Source organism: Papaver somniferum, chromosome 1, assembly GCF_003573695.1.
Source record: "Papaver somniferum cultivar HN1 chromosome 1, ASM357369v1, whole genome shotgun sequence".
Taxonomy (NCBI): domain Eukaryota; kingdom Viridiplantae; phylum Streptophyta; class Magnoliopsida; order Ranunculales; family Papaveraceae; genus Papaver; species Papaver somniferum.
In genome coordinates, this window is record NC_039358.1 from 242,754,108 (window position 1) to 242,772,568 (window position 18,461).

Genomic DNA, 18,461 nt, shown 5'->3' on the forward strand with positions numbered 1-18,461 from the left:
AACTACAAGAGTACGATTTCGGGAAAGGTTCGGTACAATTGGGCACAACACATGTGATTAATGTCAGTCACGCAAGGATCCATTCAATGACCATACGGGCATCGGAAGATGAGCCCAGGAGAAAGCTTAGTCAATTAAAAGAATGGTATGTGACAAATCACATTGATTTTTCAGTGAAAACGGAGAAGAAATTCTGGATCTTGGGTGCACAAAGATCGAGTTCTCTGAAGTAGACATGAGAGGTATACACGTCCCCACAATGATTTTATCATCATAACAGCCTGGATTGGCATGTTTACTGTACACCGTATTCTGGTAGATACAGGAAGCTCTGTGAGCGTGCTATTTTCAGGAGCCTATTCCTCTATGAGTCTCTCGCATGAGTTGATCGAGGAGGATGAAAATCCAATTATCGGCTTCAGTGGCGAAGTTACAAAGGAGATTGGGAAAGTAAAGATGCCAATAACTGTAGCTTACAAGTCCGTTCTAGGCAACTTCTTGTTGATGGATTGTCGAGCTCCATATAATGCGATCGTAGGACGAGACTGGATGCATGCGATCGGTGCAGTCACATCCTCGTATCATCAATTCCTGAAGTTTATTACACCTGAAGGGGTCCTGAAAGTGAGGAGCGACCAGATGGAAGCTCACAAATGTCACGAGCACGCCATGGAAGAATACCAGAAATCAGAAGTTAGCGGGAACCATATCTTGCGAGTGGAACAAAAATAAAAATTACATAATCCTCTCCCTTCAGAATCATATATGGGAGAGGATGCGGATGAACCCCCAACAGTCGAGAAACTGATCGAGGTCCAGATTGGGGATGAGAAGCACAAAACCACGTTCGTAGAGTAGATATACCCGCGCAACGAACGTGGTGGTTTGATTACATTGTTAAGGGAAAACGTTGACGTTTTCGCATGGAGTTTTGCTGAAATGCCTGGGATAAATCCGAATGTAGCCTGTCATAAGCTAAATATCGATTAGAAGTTCCAGCCAGTTCGTCAGAAATTCAAGAATATAGCGCAAAGCAAAAAAGATGGAGTTGCTGCAGAAGTCGAGAAACTGTTAGAAGCGGGCTTCATTCGGCCGGTACAATATCCTCACTGGCTGTCCAATGTCGTGCCAGTTCCAAAGAAGAATGGTAAAATTCGTGTCTGTATCGATTTTACTGATTTAAATAAAGCATGTCTGAGTGATCCGTACCCACTTCCGCGGATAAGAGATTTGGTGGATGCAACCTCAGGGTATTGGAGACTGTCATTCATGGACGGTTTTTCAGGGTATAACCAAATACCTTTATTCGAGGAATATCAAGATCATACTGCCTTTGTAACTGACAAAGGAGTCTACTGCTATACTGTGATGCCGTTCGGGCTAAAGAACGCAGGAGCAACCTACCAACATTTGGTAGACGATATGTTCAAAGATCTGATTGGGAAGACGATGGAGGTATACATCAACGATATGGTAGTGAAATCTGATCAAAAGGAGTCTCAGTTTCTCGATATACAGAAGACGTTCAATATCTTGAGGCGATATCGCATGAAGCTCAACCCAGCAAAATGTTCATTCGGGTTATCCTCAGAAAACTTCCTTGGATACTTGATGACCCACATAGGAATCGAGGCGAATCCGGAGCAAATCAGATCCATTAGAGATACGCCATCCCCAAGAACGAAGAAGCAGGTCCAGAAGCTAGTAGAGCGATTAGCAGCTTTAAGTCGATTCATTTCACGCTCGTCAGACCGATTCAAACCTTTTTTTTTACGTTTTGAAGAAAGCAGTGAATTTTGGCTGGACGGATGAGTGCGAAAGAGCGTTCGATGAAATCAAACAATATTTGTCCACTCCCCAGTATTGGTGATCCCAAAAACTGGACAACCTATCAGAGTCTATCTAGTTACAACAAAGAGCGTTGTAAGTGCAGTATTATTTGTTAATGACCCACATGAAAAGCCGGTTTACTTCTTCAGTAAATCACTGACAGGGGCCAAAACACGGTATAAAGAGATTGTGAAAATATCACTGGCACTGTTGCATGCATCACGTCGCCTCAAGCCGTATTTCCAAGGAAGGCAGATCGTAGTCTATTCTGAATATCCGCTGAAGAGAATCCTGGAGCGTGCTGATGATTCCATCCGACTAGCAATACGGTCAAATTTTATGGGGGCGTATGAAATCAAGTACGAAACCAGAACTGCAGAGAAGGGACAAGCATTGGATGCATTGTTAGCAGATTTCCATGTGGACGACATAGAAACAGTTACCGAAGAAGAAGAGTTGTTCTACAAACCCGAAGAGTCAACCACTAATCAGGCCGGGGGCGAGTCCAGAATGGAGGTTGATACGCCTAAGCCACTGCGGACTGTTTTTATTGATGGATCATCAAACGTTGGTGGATCTGGAGTTGGATGTGTCATCCTTACTCCTGAAGGATCAATGATCGAGAAAGCGACTAGATTGGGTTTTCTTGCATCCAATAATGAAGCCGAGTATGAAGCAGCGATTATCGGGTTAAAAGCTGTCAAGCAGTTGGAGGAAAAAAACGTGAAGCTGATCGCTGATTCCATGCTAGTAGTTAATCAGTTTTTGGGCACTTACAGAGCGAAGGAAGAAACGATGGCCTTATATTTGGATCGTATGAGAGAGCTGGTAAACGAATTTGATCAGTTGTCTATTGGGCAGCGACCACGGTTGGAAAACAGGCACACAGACGCTTTAACATATTTGTCTTCCGCAGTTGATACTGACGCCACTCTTTTCATTGTAGTGGATTTCCATGAGTTACCTAGCATCTCCAACAGCCACTTTGTTCTGGATCTCGAACACGCTAGTGGAGGAGAGAAGGTAACTACATCAGTACAGGAAGATATCAACAACATTGACAACAATATGGATGTTGACAATCCAGTGATAGACAATTCAGACAATCCTGTTGAAAACTCTTCAGACTGGTTTGAACCTTATATTCGGTATTTGACAACCAGTGAACTCCCAGAAGATGAGAATCTCGCTTCAAAAGTGAAAAATAATGTATGGAGATATTCAATGATCGAGGGACATTTACTGAACCTGTAGATTTAGAGCCATTTTTGCGATGCATATCAGCCGAGGAAGGACAACAGATACTGGTCGAGGCTCATGAAGGAATATGTGGCAACCATTCTGGAGGACGCAGTCTCGCACACTTGATACTTACCCAGGGGTACTTCTGGCCATACATGCATAAAGACGCTAAAGAGTACGCACAAAAGTGTGTGCCATGCCAAGAGCACGCTCCAATTCCTAAAAGGCCCTCCAGCGAATTGCATCTAGTTTTAAGTCCCTGGCCATTCGCTAAGTGGGTCCTAGACGTCGTCGGACCACTCCCCCGAGCTCCTGGAGAAGTGAAATACATATTGGCTGCTACTGATTATTTTGCCAAATGGGTCGAGACAGTGACACTGGTACATGTTACCAGACATGATGTAAAAAAGTTTATGGGAGAACATCGTCTGCAGATTCAGAATCCCACACGAGTTAGTATCAGAAAATGGCAAGCAGTTCGACTCTGGAGTGATCAAAGAATTCTGCAAGAACCTGAGCATTCGACATAATTTCTCTGCTCCATATTATACTTAGAGAAATGGGCAGGAAGAATCAACGAATCGTGTTATTATGGACAATCTCAAGAAAAGGCCGGAGAAGGCGAAGGGAAAATAGACAGAAGAGTTCCCATGAGTATTATGATCTTACCGAACAACCCCAAAAACATCCACTGGATTCCCCCATTCATACTGGCTTATGGAACAGAGGCAGTTATACCCACCGAGGTACACCTTAAGACTACCAAGACTCGTGCTGTCAAATCTGGAAGCAACGACATCATAATGTCTTAAGATAAAGAGTTGCTGGAAGACCAAAGAGAAACAACCTTGCAGCGGTTGGTTCGATACCAGCAAGCAATCAAGTTGAGCTATGAGCTTAAGGTCAGAGAACGGTCATTCAAACCAGGGGAATATGTCTTGAAGAAAACCCGAGTAGCCACAATGGAACCAAACTGTGGAAAGCTCGGAGCAAACTGGGAAGGTCCATACATAGTGGACAGGCCAGCATCTCGCGGCTTCTACTACCTAAGGAACCTCAATGGAACTCAAGATTCAAAACCGTGGAAGACGTGGAATTCGTTCCACTTGAATAAGTTTATCATTATCTAAATTCGCATGGGAGTAGTTTCGTTCAAATCCTGCTGCACTGCAATCTTTTTCCTTTATGATGGTTTTATCCTACTGGGTTTTCTATGCAAAGGTTTTAACGAGGCAGTTGTTGTTGGGCAGTAGGTACTTATGTTGTGATTCTTATTCACATATTTAATTCAATATTATTTTGGTACTCCACACTCATCAAGATTGTTCGTGTTTAATTATAAGTGGTTGCGGATGGTTCGAATCCGCAGTCAGTCGTAAATGGCAAAGCAGTACAGTTCGAGTCCGCTGTCATCAGCATCTCCAACACCTCGCAGATAGGGTGAATGCACAGTTCAAGCATTTTTACCCTATTCCAAGCATATCCCCATCATATGGGATGTCAACAAATGTGGCGAACATTTTCTCCTGTCCAGGCATGGGAAAGTGTATAAATTTCAACTCTGCGCGCATCTTGAATAGTAGGATTGACCCCCTGCGCGAATTCAAGATAGCAGAAGAACACAAATTCTCATTCCATGTGCGAGCAAAATGAAGTTAAGAAGTGCACCCATGCGCGAGCATTGAGCAGCATGACACAAACTACATAACACTCTACTGAAGCGGGTTACATATCACCTCAGTCACTTGGGGGCGAGATATGTAACACCTCAGCACAAACGTACTATTAATTGGGGGAGAGCTACATAACACTCTAACCACACGCTTGGGGGAGAGTTATGTAGCACACCAAAACGCAAAGTTCAGTTGCAAACGAATTTAGGGAACCCGAAGTTATGGATTAAGACGGGGCGATGTTGGTACCCTAATATTTTACACCAAAAAAGGAGGTGCCACAACTCAATTGACACGTCAACATGGCACGACATCAACAACTGCCACGTCAGCACATCAAACCTATCGGAGAATGTCGCGTCAGCGATAATGAGCCACGTCAGCAGTGCCACATCAACGATGATGTGCCACTTCAGCAGAGCAGACCAGCCAGAGGACGCCACGTTGACGGAAAAGTACAGTCGTCGGTCCAATGTGTGGTGACCTCAGCATGAGTCATCACACTGTGATGACGTCAGCGTACTCTGTTAAGAAGAGTATATTCCGTCGGATATACCGTTACCGTCTAACGCCGTTAGCATGCAGCGAATCAGGTTCATTCTACTTAACGACGTCATGACGCCGTTAGAGTCACCGTCTATAGCGTCAACAGTCATCTTCCTCAGCAAAACGACGATAACAGTTCCCGACGGCGAACCCCCACGGCCATGCCGGCGGCAGTTGGCTTTGATCCTATGCTTCACGATGCATCCAATTAAAATACTCCTCGGTTGTTTCCACCCCACACATATTTACATTGGAGGATGTTTACGCCCTCCTGGTTGTACCGAGTCGGCTCACCGAGTTGCAGCCGAGTTGAACCATTGACTCATTGATATTTCAGCCCATCCTCATTCAGCTTGCGGATTTCTCCGCCCCATTGGGTGGGCTTAGCCAATTGTGCCAATTCTTGGGCTTGGTCTTTTTCCCCCTTTTTCTTAGCTAATTCCATAACCCTAGAAGAAGTTTCTGAAAACATCTAGAAGGATTGTTGGCCAAATCACGCAGGGAATATTCTGGAATATTCCGAAAGATTTGCTGGGAAAGTTAATACAACTCAATCTTATCTCGAAATTAGGGCTAAACCCTAATATGAAAGATATAAATATATGAGTTCTCAACTCTAAAAGGGACGCAATCTTCTCTACACAATATCCTGTGAAAAACTCTAGCTAACTTAAGCATCAGAGGTTTTTTTTGCAGGTGGTCACGTGGAGAGAAAAGCAGCAGTTCGATCATCATCCAAACCATCATCAGATTTGTGTTGGAGGTAAAGATATTTTACCTTACAAACAGAAGAACACCATTGATCATACAAAAACATAAGATATTAATGGAGGATGTTTTGTTGATTAACAAATCCAATGCAGGGATAATCTATAATCCTATTCATGAAAGGGAAGTTAGTTTATAAAGCATTCTTGTAAGGGTGCAAATATCAGGAAATCGTAATGTTTCCTCGTAAATATATATTAAATCCCCGTCATAAATTCAGCAACATATTTAGGAAGATTTAAATGCTGCTAACTATTTCCTGAGTGAAAGACCTGAATGGCAGTCCAGGTCCCATTTTCCAAATACTAGGAAATTTGAGCACATGAACAACTATTTTTCTGAATCCTCAATAAAATAATCTAGAAGTTGAGAGATAAGATAATTTGGATGTTCGGTTTGATGTATGGAGAACTGGTAATGAGGCTTTTCTACAAGAGAATGAATGATTCTTTGAAATGAAAGGATGGTGAGTTAGTTCCAAAGGAAATTGATCTAGTTAAGAAGATGATATATTTGACCACTAATTTTAAATTGGATGGTGATAATCAGGGGTAAAGTATATAAGGTTACTAGTGTTCATAGAGACATCTTTCTTATCAATCTGCCGAAGAAGGCATGTAGTTGTTTGTAATGGTAGTTAAGAAGGTTTACTTGCCAGCATGTTGTCTCTGCCTTTAAAGCCCTTGAGACCTAACTGGCATAAGTAAGTTTGCTTTTGACATATTCATTTATTGTCCTGATTCCCATATATTCATCATAGAAATAAGGGACTACTATAAGAAACATATGCTCTAGACTTTTACCCATTAGAAGGTCCATATGATTGGGTAGAGGTATATTTAATTATATTTTTCCCTTATTATTTATTGTATTTTTTACATCTTCATTGGTGGTTGTGCAATAAATATAAAGTATCAAACTTTTATTCTTTTAGGGTTTCATAGTAAGGCTCCAGTAAACATAAAAAAAACATAAATACCAAGGGCTAAGAGAATCAGATCTTATGATGAATCTTAAAGTGAAAAGAAGACTAGAATTAGTAAGATGTTCAGGCCACTATGAGAAAGCATGTTATGGAGGAGCAGTTGGATCTAACCCAAAGGGTGAAGAACCTGTGTTGATATCTCAAAGTCCATAACTAAAGCATCAGCTCTGTCAAAGAGGAAGATTAAAGATGCAGTTGAAAGTACCAGTGCTAGGGATGGAATGAATATCAACTCCAAGACACATAGTAGTGTTAGTGAATCTTCTCAGCCAGCTGCAACAAGATATGGAAAATATGTTAAGGGAAAGGAGCAAGACTTCATTAGTGGATCTCCTTAATTAGCCCAGTTTTAGTCAAAATTTCAAACATGTTTGTTTCTGTTACAATAAAATCGCATTTACAGTATCAGATCTAAAGGGAAAGAAAAAACCAAATAAGTTTATGGAGATATGAGTTTCTTTTTATTTAATTTTCTTATCTTTTGGTTTTAAATTCTTGGGTTTGTTTATGATATATTAAATTGAAAGAAATTTCCGAAATTTATATACATAAAAAACTCTGAATGTGTGCAGTTTCTTCTGTAGAGTAATTTCTCAAATTGAAAAACAATATTATCATTAAATATTATTGTATTACACTTGAATATTTTTCTTAAATTCCTTACATATTTCATTTACTTTTTCCTTCAATGTTTCCTTTGTTTTAATTACAATAGCATCTGAAACCGTCTGAAAGATTCAAAGTCTTTGTTCTTACACACAGGGTAAACTATGTTGATTTTTACGCATCTTTAGTTCTCATTGAGAATTGCAGTTTTATTTGAAGCCTAGTTTATTGTCTCATAAACACGTATTAAAACAATGATTTTTTTTTCTCCACATGCAATGCAACGTTGTAGTGATGGAAGCTTTATTAGAAGTCCAAAAGCAAGATCAAACCACTCAAAGTATTTAATTCAATCATTTGTATAAGGTTCTTTCATTTGTTTGGTTAAATCTCAATAATGCTCTCACTCTATCAGTGTTGCAACTCGAATAAGCCCATGGAAAACCCTTTGCTTCATGGCCTTCTTCATCACAAATTAGACACATCATCTTGATGGTTGCTATTGCTGGAAGTTGATGAAATACCAGCACCACCACTCAAAGATGAAAACAAGGTGAAGAAAATATGTGAAGGAAGATATGTTATTGAGAAGATAAAATTATCGTTGAGTGATGTGTCCGCTGTTTTGGCAACATGTTCAACTTTGATGATGGGTATAAAATGCACGGGGAACACTACAAACCTGTTAAGTTTAGTAGGTGAGTTAAAAGTTTGAATAAATCGGTGAGTTACAAGGTTGAGACTCATAAGTATTTTTCAAGCACCCTAACGATGATAAAAAGGCAGATAACATATGTTTACTTTTTTTTTTTAAAAAAATACGGTCAAAAGAGGCCTACTTTTTATAAAACGAAAACTAGATTTTGTGCCCGTGCTACGCCTGGGCAGCTTCGCAAACTTGGTTCACCAATTCAATCTACAATTACAAACTACAAATACAATGCATCACTGCCGCTTTCTTTGATTTGGTAAAGCTCGGCTTCGCCTCGCCCAAGTCCCCATTTGATTTGGTAAAGCTCGGCTTCGCCTCGTCCAATTTCCCATTTGATTTGGTAAAGCTCGGCTTCGCCTCGCCCTAGTCCCCATTTTATTTGGTAAAGCTTGGCTTCGCCTCGCCCTATCATGAGAAATGTCATAATATAGCTACCTTTGACCCTGATAATTTAATAGTAAGAAGCGTCACATAAAGCCTCGAGAATGATCCATGTATAGTTAAGGACCATTCAGCTAAACACAATATCAGTTAGAGTTGATATCTTAAGATGCTCTACTTAAGTATATTGAGAATATCATATAGATAATTAAAATGTTCAAGTACCCAACTATTATATCATTCCAGATTGCAACAGTAAAATTCGTTAACGAAAAAAATATAAATTTATAGTACCTGACTGACATGAAGTATCCCAAGATAGTCGAGATTACTACATTTCTTTCTCTCATGCAGCCAACTCAAGTCGAGCTATCATTCCTAGGATGAAGTGAACATATGTAGAAATATCCTGCAGATAGCAAGGTAAAAAATAATAAGAATCAACATCATAAACTGTTGTAATTTTCAAGAAAAAAATCCACCAAAACCCCAAGAAATATAACGTAGGACTTGAAGCGATGCTAAATTTTCTTGATGCAGAGATTTACATCTCTGCATTACTCGTTTTGGTAGTAAGTTACCTAACCATGGATTGTCGTTACCCATGTAGAATTCATGTGAAGAAACTCTAAGAAAAGTAAAAACTTTGAGAATAATGAAATTAGAGTAAAAGAAACCTTCGCAATGATACAACCTAAACACAAATCGATGTTGTTTATCGAAATCTACAAATTAGATGATTACTGCAATTCAGATGTCATGATTTTCTTACTTGATGGAGATCTGCCTATACTTATAGCCCTAAATCATACAGGAAAAAATACAAGAAAACCATTGATTATTAAAAAAAACATAATAATCTTCCCGGCTTCTCCTTTTAATCGTGAGAAGGAAATAGAGAAATGGAAAATAGGGTTAGGGTTTTGTAGTAAAGGTCATACCTTTTTCAGTGAAAATCGTGGAAAAGTGAAAACCATCCCTGTAAATTTAAACAATCCTGGATTTCTTTTTATGGGAATAATTCTTTTTTCTTTTGGATGATTAATTACCAGTATCCACTGTTACCTGCAAGGAGAGAAAAATGTATATTTAGAATCCTAAAGATCAACCTATACTCAATAAATCAAAAAAAAAAACTTAAGAGCAAACGAAAGGATTAGGGTTCATTGATTCAGAGAAACAAAGAGACGGAAAATAAAAGAGTTATAGTTTACCAATAGAAAAGGATTGGTTCAAGATGTTACATATATGTTCCTTATTTCTTCGACCATGTTAATCAATAACACAATGAGAACTTAAGATAAAATAATCGAAGCAGAACAAGGAAGGAAAGACGCGAGGAAGAGAATAATTGTTTTTAGGTTTCGTTCAAAGGGTTTTTTTTTTTTTTTTTTTTTGGTATTCCGATTTTTTTTTCTTAGATAAATTTGTTAATTTTGTGAGTAAAAATAGTTTTTCTCTCCTTTGAGGAAAAGTGAAACGGAGCAATTCTGTGAGTTACCAAGAAATCTACTGTCTTTGTCTCGCAAACCATAAGTTAGGTTATTAATCCATGAACCATATGTACATATATATAATAATGTGCAACGAAAAGAAATAAAAAAACAATGTATTTTACCATTCTTTCAGTTCAACGGAGAGGGTAATTTTTTTCTATCATAAGAAACTCTTACCGGAAAAATAGTGTGAATATCGTTTCAGCATCTATTGTTTTGTTCTGTTGAGACCAAAAGACTTTTGGTTTTTGCACCAACTAAATCATTCAACACCCTGTCGACGAAGATATTAGAGCATAGTATTGAGATCAAAGATTCATTTACACATCATGAATAAGCATAAGATTATAGAGAAGATATTCCAGAACAAAACATAAACAACTAAATTATTGAAATACAAATCTTTAGGAAACTCTAAGAAAAGTAAAAACTTTGAGAATAATGGAATTAGGGTAAAAGAAACCTTCGCAATGATACAACCTAAACACAAATCGATGTTGTTTATCGAAAGCTACAAATTAGATATTACTGCAATTCAGATATAATGATTTTCTTACTTGATGGAGATCTGCCTATACTTATAGACCTAAATCATACAGGAAAAAATACAAGAAAACCATTGATTATAAAAAAAAAACATAATAATCTTCCCGGCTTCTTCTTTTAATTGTGAGAAGGAAATAGAGAAATGGGAAATAGGGTTAGAGTTTTGTAGTAAATGTCATACCTTTTTCAGTGAAAATCGTGGAAAAGTGAAAACCATCCCTGCAAATTGAAACAATCCTGGATTTCTTCTTATGGGAAGAATTCTTTTTTCTTTTGGATGATTAATTACCAGTATCCATTGTTACCTGCAAGCAGAGAAAAATGTATATTTGGAATCCTAAAGATCAATCTATACTCAGTAAATAAAAAAACAACAACTTAAGAGCAAACGAAAGGATTAGGATTCATTGATTCAGAGAAACAAAAAGACGGAAAAGAAAAGAGTTAGAGTTTACCAATAGAAAAGGATTGATTCAAGATGTTATATGTATGTCCCTTATTTGTTCGATCATGTTAATCAATAACACAATGAGAAATTAAGATAAAATAAATCGAAGGAGAACGGGGAAGGAAAGACGCGAGGAAGAGAATAATTGTATTTAGGTTTTTTTTTTTTTTTGGTCTGCCGATTTTTTTTCTTGAATTTTGTTTTTATTTTTCTCGGATAAATTTGTTAATTTTGTGAGTTTTTCTCTCCTATGAGGAAAAGTGAAACGGAACAATTCTGTGAGTGGGTGACGGTCACCGTTCAACGTGGAGCCTAAGGAGCTTTGGATTTTAAAGGAGTTAGATATTGTTCTGGCTCTGGATTTTGTTAGAAGGAGAGCAAAAATAGATCCAAAAAAAAAATGAAAAAAATCGTATCATACTCGGTAATTAAAACCTGTTCGATATTTCTTTTTTGACTAGGACCAAAATACCTTTACTTACACATATTTCCTTCACACGCCCACGACACAAAACATCTATTAACCTAATCTAGAGCAGTATTGGAATTCAACTTCACCACCACTAATGTGACTAAAACGTAAAAGATTTATTTAATTCCGTTGGTTTTACCAATATGACAGTGGCGTTACATCTCATGTCTCCATTAATTAGTGTTCTTATGTCCACTTGTCTTAGCTAAATTGCCAGATTACTCCGTTACTACCAAAGCCGTAAACAGTTCCGTATTCAACCATTCCTTCCTCTCTCTCAAAAATTTTGCTTTATCACCTTCGCTTGGCCACTTATATTTGCCAAGGAATCTGTATACCTAGACCCCCCTCTTTCTCCTGTAACTACCAAAAAAACTGATAGTCACACCCTAATAATAATTTGATGAGAAACTAAGACATGATAATAAATCTTCTAAGTTATTTTCATTAAGAACATGAACATAAACCAAATGAAATACAAGAAAACCCTAACTTGGGAAGCAATCAATTTTCTCTCCTTGCGTCGTCATTTGCTAAGTCCTCCGTCTCATTGCCCTCTGCGATTGTTTCGATGCGTTGGTGATGGTTATTCCGATATGGGATCCTTCTTCTTTCTCCTAGTCCTGTCATTCCGCCCACATATTCACTCCCTTGCTCGTTTTGGTTTTCTCTGTGATGACGTACGGTGTGGTTATGATCGCGTGGCTCTTGTATGTTGTCTCTCACGTTGGCATGTCCTACATGATTGTTGTTAATCTGATTCCTTGTGCGATCATCTCTATGCGATCGGTTTGGCCTTGATGAAATTCTGCTTGTTCTTGACTCGGATGCCGCGCAAGTGGTTCTTGATGTTGTTCACGATCTTTGTTTGTTGAGCCTGTGGTTTTCCTCTCTTAGGGCAGCATTTTGTCCCGTAAGGATTGTCCTCTCTTCTTCTTCTCTTCGCCTTTATTCTACCATCCTTTGCCTTAGTTCTTCAATAGTCATCTCCTCTTCATTCGCTGTGATTGGTCCTTGCTCAGGAGTACTTTCTCCGCCTTCGTCCGTCGTATCTGTATCTGTATCTGCAGTATGCACACTTACCTCATCATAAACATATCTGTTGATGTTGCTTCCTTCCTGTACTCGTTGGATCTGCGGCTGGTCATGTTGAGCTTGATGGTTCCTTTCACCCATGACCGATGTTTCACCGACTTCTCCTCCTCTCCGTCTTGCAATCACTACAAAAAACTTAATATATTGCAACATCCAATGGTTATTGCATTAGCCCCTATTAGTATCGCGATAACCTATGTAGCAAGAAGTCTATTACTGCACCTAATCTTTATTGCTGCAGCAAGAAATTATATTTTTTTGCCACACTCTTTTCATATTGTTTGCTACAGTTGTGTGGCAAAAGTTTCATTTTGCAGCAGTAAATTATTACTTTTAGCTGCAACTGAAAAGTATTGTAACTAGAAATTTGCTTTTGCAACATGTATATTGAAGGTGTGGCAATATATGGTGTAGCAATAGCTAAATTTTCTTGTAGTGAATCCTTCTGCTCCTCCCTGTGGGTGTTACATTCTCTACTCTATATGCTATTCTTGCCATCTCTCTACCTGAAACACTAACTTTATTTTTGACAAATTATAAGAAATTCATTTGAAATCTAAGAATACAACTTCTGAAAATCTTTTTAAGCAAAAACTCAAACTCAAAAATCTCTTCTATATCTAGAAAATCATCTACTCTCTCAAAAGGAAGAATAAACTTTGCATTTTGAAAATCAAAACAAACGAATCTAAACCATCTTGAAAACTTCACAGGTGAGGAACATCCCTCTTACTCATCCGAGCTGTTTCGATGCGCCAAAATGTAACTATCAAAAAACTGATAGTCACAACCTAATAATAATTTGATGAGAAACTAAGACATGAGAATAAATCTTCCAAGTTATTTTCATTAAGAACATGAACACAAACCAAGTCAAATAGAAGAAAACCCTAACTTGGGAAGCAATCAACTTTCTCTCTCCTAAATTCCTTATACAAATTCTCAAAAAAGGTCTTTCTCTTTTACAATGGCCTATGGAGCCTTTTATAGGGGTTATACATAGTGGAGAACAGCTAATAAAGTCCCTTAAATCGGATCTGTAAGGGCGATTCCATCACCCTATCTTGTTGTTGTCGCGTTCTTATCGCACTGATCTTCACATGTTTCGTGTGATTCTCGTGATGTCATCGTGTGCGTCAGGAGTGACATAGTAGACTTCCTTTATTCGCCTGTGGCTAATGGCTTTGATTATCTTCGCTCTTAATTCTTTGTTGATAAATGACTTTCTCGCGTTCCTATGCTTTGTGATATCTGCAGATAATCTTTAAGGGTGGTGGTGGAGTTGACCGTGGTGGTGGAGGTGTATAATAGGGTTAATTTGGTCTAAGTTTAAAAATTATAATGAAAAGGTCTAACTTAACGAGTCGATTATAATTTTCGCTCTCCTCATAATCGTTTTTGCTCTACCTCTAACAAAAAAATTGGATTTGAAAACGAAAAAAAAAAAGGCCTACCTTTGTAAATCCTGGCATTTTTAGGGGCCACTCAAACGAAATTAGGGGCCAACAATAAAACAAAAAAGGTCACCCAATCCTAAATTGTGTTCACCCCTTATCTCCCATATTTCATAATGACAAAATTACCCTTCGATATTCGGTAGTTTGAGCAGGATTCGGGTGATAAAAAAATTTGAGGGATTTTTTTTTTTTTTGCTTTTTCGAACTTTGGTACAACCATAATCGGTAGTAAAGTGTGTTACTTTAACTTCCGAATGTATATTGGTCCCAAAATGAGATTTTTCCAAAATCCTTTAATTTTCGACTTTGGTACAACCATAATCGGTAGTAAAGTGTGTTACTTTAACTTCCGAATGTATATTTTCCCTAAAATGATATTTTGCCAAAATCCTTAAATTTTCGAACTTTGGTACAACCATAATCGGTAGTAAATTGTGTTACTTTAGCCTCCGAATATATTCATTTTTTGAATCTTAGTACTACCATAATCGGTAGTAAATTTAACTTCCGAATGTTTATTGTCCCCAAAATGAGATTTTGTCAAAATTCTAAAATTTTTGAACTTTGGTACTACCATAATCGGTAGTAAAGTGTGTTACTTTAACCTCCAAATATACTAAATTTTCGAATTTTAGCACTACTATAATCGGTAGTAAATTTAACTTCCGAACGTATATTGGCCCCAAAATGAGATTTTGCCAAAATCCTAAAATTTTCGAACTTTGGTACTACCATAATCGGTAGTAAAGTGTGTTACTTTAACCTCCGAGTATACTCAATTTTCGAACTTTTAGCACTACCATAATCGGTAGTAAATTTGATTTCCGAATGTATATTGGCCCCAAAATGTGATTTTGCAAAATCTTAAAATTTTCGAATTTTGGTATTACCATAATCGGTAGTAAAGTGTGTTACTTTAACCTCCGAATATATTCAATTTTCGAATATTAGTACTACCATAATCGGTAGTAAATTTGACTTCCGAATGTATATTGGCCCCAAAATATGATTTTGCAAAAATCCTAAAATTTTCGAACTTTGGTACTACCATAATCGGTAGTAAAGTGTATTACTTTAACCTCCGAATATACTAAATTTTCGAATTTTAGTACTACCATAATCGGAAGTGAATTGTGTTAATAAGTGATGCTTATTATCTACCGGTTGTGTTCATGGCCTCAAATTCAAATTTTCAAAACTTAACAAAAATTTCAAAATTTTCTACTTTCACAATCGGTAGTTAATGGTGTTCATTATCTATCGATTGTGCGTAACTTTTTGTACAGGGAAATTTAATTTTTAGAATCAAGAATAATCGGTAGATATCGATCAATTTACCTACCGATTATGGTTGATGTTCTTAAGAAACGAAGAACATCAACCATAATCGGTAGGTATAGTAGATTATTATCTACCGATTATGTTTCTGCTAGTGTAAATCCAAGAACATCAACCATAATCGGTAGGTAAAATAGATAGTTATCTACCGATTATGTTTCTGCTACTGTAAATCCAAGAAAATTTTCGGATCAAATTTTTGATTTCAAGTAATCAAATCCTAATTTTGAATCACAACTACTATCATCTATTCGTTTTGTTTATTGAACTCCTTTTTTTTGATGTTCTAAGTTTCAATTTTAAGGTTAATGAATTTTGGGTTTTAATTTTAAACAATCAATCATAACATTTGTTTGATCGATGATCTTTGTTTTCAATCAAAATTAAAATGATGGAAAAAAATTCCAATGGGTGGAAAAGAGAAGAAGAAGTGAAATGATATGATTATGAAAATAAAGGATATAGGTTTAGATTTAGTATAAAGGTGAAGGACAATATAGACAATTTTTTTATTTTTAAGACATCCCTTAACCTCCTTCAATGAATGAGAATAAAAAGGTGACCCCTAATTCCTTTTGAGTGGCCCCTAAAAACGCAGGTTTGTAAATGGCCTTTAATTCAAAAACTTACTTCTTTTATGGTATTTAAACACTCGTACGTAGTATCATTGTTTTTTTTTTGTTTGTTCAACAACAATTGGTTTCATAAAAAAAAAAAAAAAAAACAATTGGTGATCATGGCCGATTAATTAAACAAGACAAACAACATATATTTAAATGAAACTCAGAAACAAGGAAAAAGAAAAGAAAGGAAGCAAAGCTATTGAAAGCTTTGTTGCTGTTGCTGGGACACTCGTGCGGCCTTTTATTTTATTTCGCACACAGCATTTGCAAGTGTATGGTCATGTGTTTACAGAATCAGATAAGCATATTGAAAGTATAGTTGATGGGCAAGCAGCATGGCACATCTCACACGACGAAAAGGTACCGATATCTAACTGCCGGTCGGCATCACACAGTCCATGATCTTCTGGAGAAGCCGCAGGTCCTGCACCACTGACATAACTGCATTCAACCAAAAAATTAATTAGACTAATTCATTTTTGTTTCAAAAAGTACAGTGGCTTATTGGGATTATTCATGAGCAATACTTACGCGGATTTGGGAACTACCAACACAACAAAGAAGAAGCGGAAAACTGGAAAAGAACTTCTTGCCATTATTAGTTCCTACTGATTTGATTTGATTAATATAATTAGCGGTTTGATTTGTGAAGATTCATGTTAGATAGTACCAACGATTATTTGGTCAAATTTATCAATAAACAAAATTAGATTGACTAACGTTATTTAATTGATGAATTTGCATCATTGTGTGCACTTCTCAATTACTTTAAATATTCCCCAAAGAACAGCATACGTAACCTTAAAATATACAAATTTGAGCTTATCTTGGGCTCTCCAGTTTTCAATATTATTTTTGTTTAACATTATCCTTCAACGGTCAATGTAGGATGACATTCATATGGCGCTTTCTTTACAATGGTCTGGCAGTTGGACTGGAATGTAAATTATGTAATTGCCAAAATATTGTCTGAGACTGACGGACCTATCAAGGGGCTAAGCTAGATGAACAAATTGTTCAACATGAAACTAAAAATCAGGAAACAAGAAAGCAAAGCAAAGGAAGTTGTTGTTGTTGTTGCTCCTGTGCCACTCGGGTGGCCTTTTATTTTAACGCAGCAATTGCAAATGTATGCTCTTGTGTTTGTAGATTCAGATATGCATTCTGAAGAAGATTTGCAAACAGCATGACATCTTTCACAAGACGAAAAGTTTCCAGTTTCTACCCGCTGGTCAGCATTACACAGTCCATAACCTGATGGTGGATCTGCAGCACTGACATAACTGCATTCAACAGAAAAATGAAAATTACACTTCTGTTTCAAACTTGTTAGGTTATGGTGGTGAGACGCCATAGAACGTACCCATCAGCGTGTGTAAAACGAAAGAAAATGGAGCTTCGATAAGCAATACTTACGCAGATTGGAGAACCACCGACACAACAAAGAAGAAGTTGATAACTAGATAACAACTCTTTGCCATGATTAAATCCTATTGATTTGATTGGTACAATATAGTGGTTTGATTTGTGAAGATTGATATAAGAAAGTTAGCTATATTCATAGCGGCAAACATCAACAACTATTTTGGTTAACTTTACCATTCAACAAAATTTAATTGACTATTTTATTGGTGAATTTGCATTACCGTCTCCAATGGCCTTAAAGATTCCCCAAAGAACAACATGATTAAACTAAAAACATATATACTTGGCCTTCCACAAATTTTACCTTATCTTAGGCGCCCCAATTTTTTATTAAATTTATTCTTTAATACCACCATTCAACGATCAATGATACTGATGGGCGCCATCTTCGCAATAGTCCGCCGGTAACGATCTTTGTCAAAAGATAGTAGTAATGTAAAACATTTATTCTTTGAATGTTGATATGCCGAGCTAACTTTCTTTGGATAATCAATGATATCTATTATCCACGGACAAGGAGAGGCGAAGCCAGCTTAGAGCATGGATGTGTGGTTGAACACCTATCCTGCAGACAAGCAACATTTTGCGTGGCTGTGTTACCTACGTTTACTAGCCTAAGGGTGCTGCCAAAAGAAAGGTGTGATTTTGATAAGATTAAAACCTTCAATCAATACATCTATATATAACACAGAATTCGATAAGAATAAGTGAAGAGCAGCGGCAAGTTCCTCGTCAATCTTCAAGTGTCAATTAAGTTTAATGTAGAGGTGGCTTCCTCACTTTGTAAGGGTTCTGCTTGCTTCTGCTACTGCCAGAGA

At 37.3% G+C, this 18,461-nt stretch overlaps 2 protein-coding genes and 1 long non-coding RNA gene across 3 annotated transcripts; 1 reads left to right on the top strand and 2 right to left on the bottom strand.

Annotated features, from left to right (window-relative positions):
* Window positions 1-235: 235 nt before the first annotated feature.
* LOC113274975 lies at window positions 236-3,084 on the top strand. The gene is made up of 4 exons (XM_026524403.1): window positions 236-242; window positions 326-693; window positions 1,000-1,745; window positions 1,980-3,084. The coding sequence occupies exons 1-4, from the start codon at window positions 236-238 to the stop codon at window positions 3,082-3,084; spliced, it is 2,226 nt and encodes a 741-aa protein (XP_026380188.1).
* A 5,526-nt stretch (window positions 3,085-8,610) lies between these two features.
* On the bottom strand, window positions 8,611-11,365 carry LOC113339579. The gene is made up of 6 exons (XR_003355094.1): window positions 11,241-11,365; window positions 10,967-11,090; window positions 10,417-10,513; window positions 9,685-9,808; window positions 9,038-9,152; window positions 8,611-8,805 (listed from the first exon to the last, which is right to left on the bottom strand). It is a non-coding gene; the product is annotated as an uncharacterized LOC113339579 (long non-coding RNA).
* Window positions 11,366-17,166: 5,801 nt separating this feature from the next.
* On the bottom strand, window positions 17,167-17,773 carry LOC113339587. Its single transcript, XM_026584829.1, has 2 exons — window positions 17,635-17,773; window positions 17,167-17,501 (listed from the first exon to the last, which is right to left on the bottom strand). The coding sequence occupies exons 1-2, from the start codon at window positions 17,697-17,699 to the stop codon at window positions 17,219-17,221; spliced, it is 348 nt and encodes a 115-aa protein (XP_026440614.1). The 5' UTR covers window positions 17,700-17,773; the 3' UTR covers window positions 17,167-17,218.
* Between the last annotated feature and the right edge of the window lie 688 nt (window positions 17,774-18,461).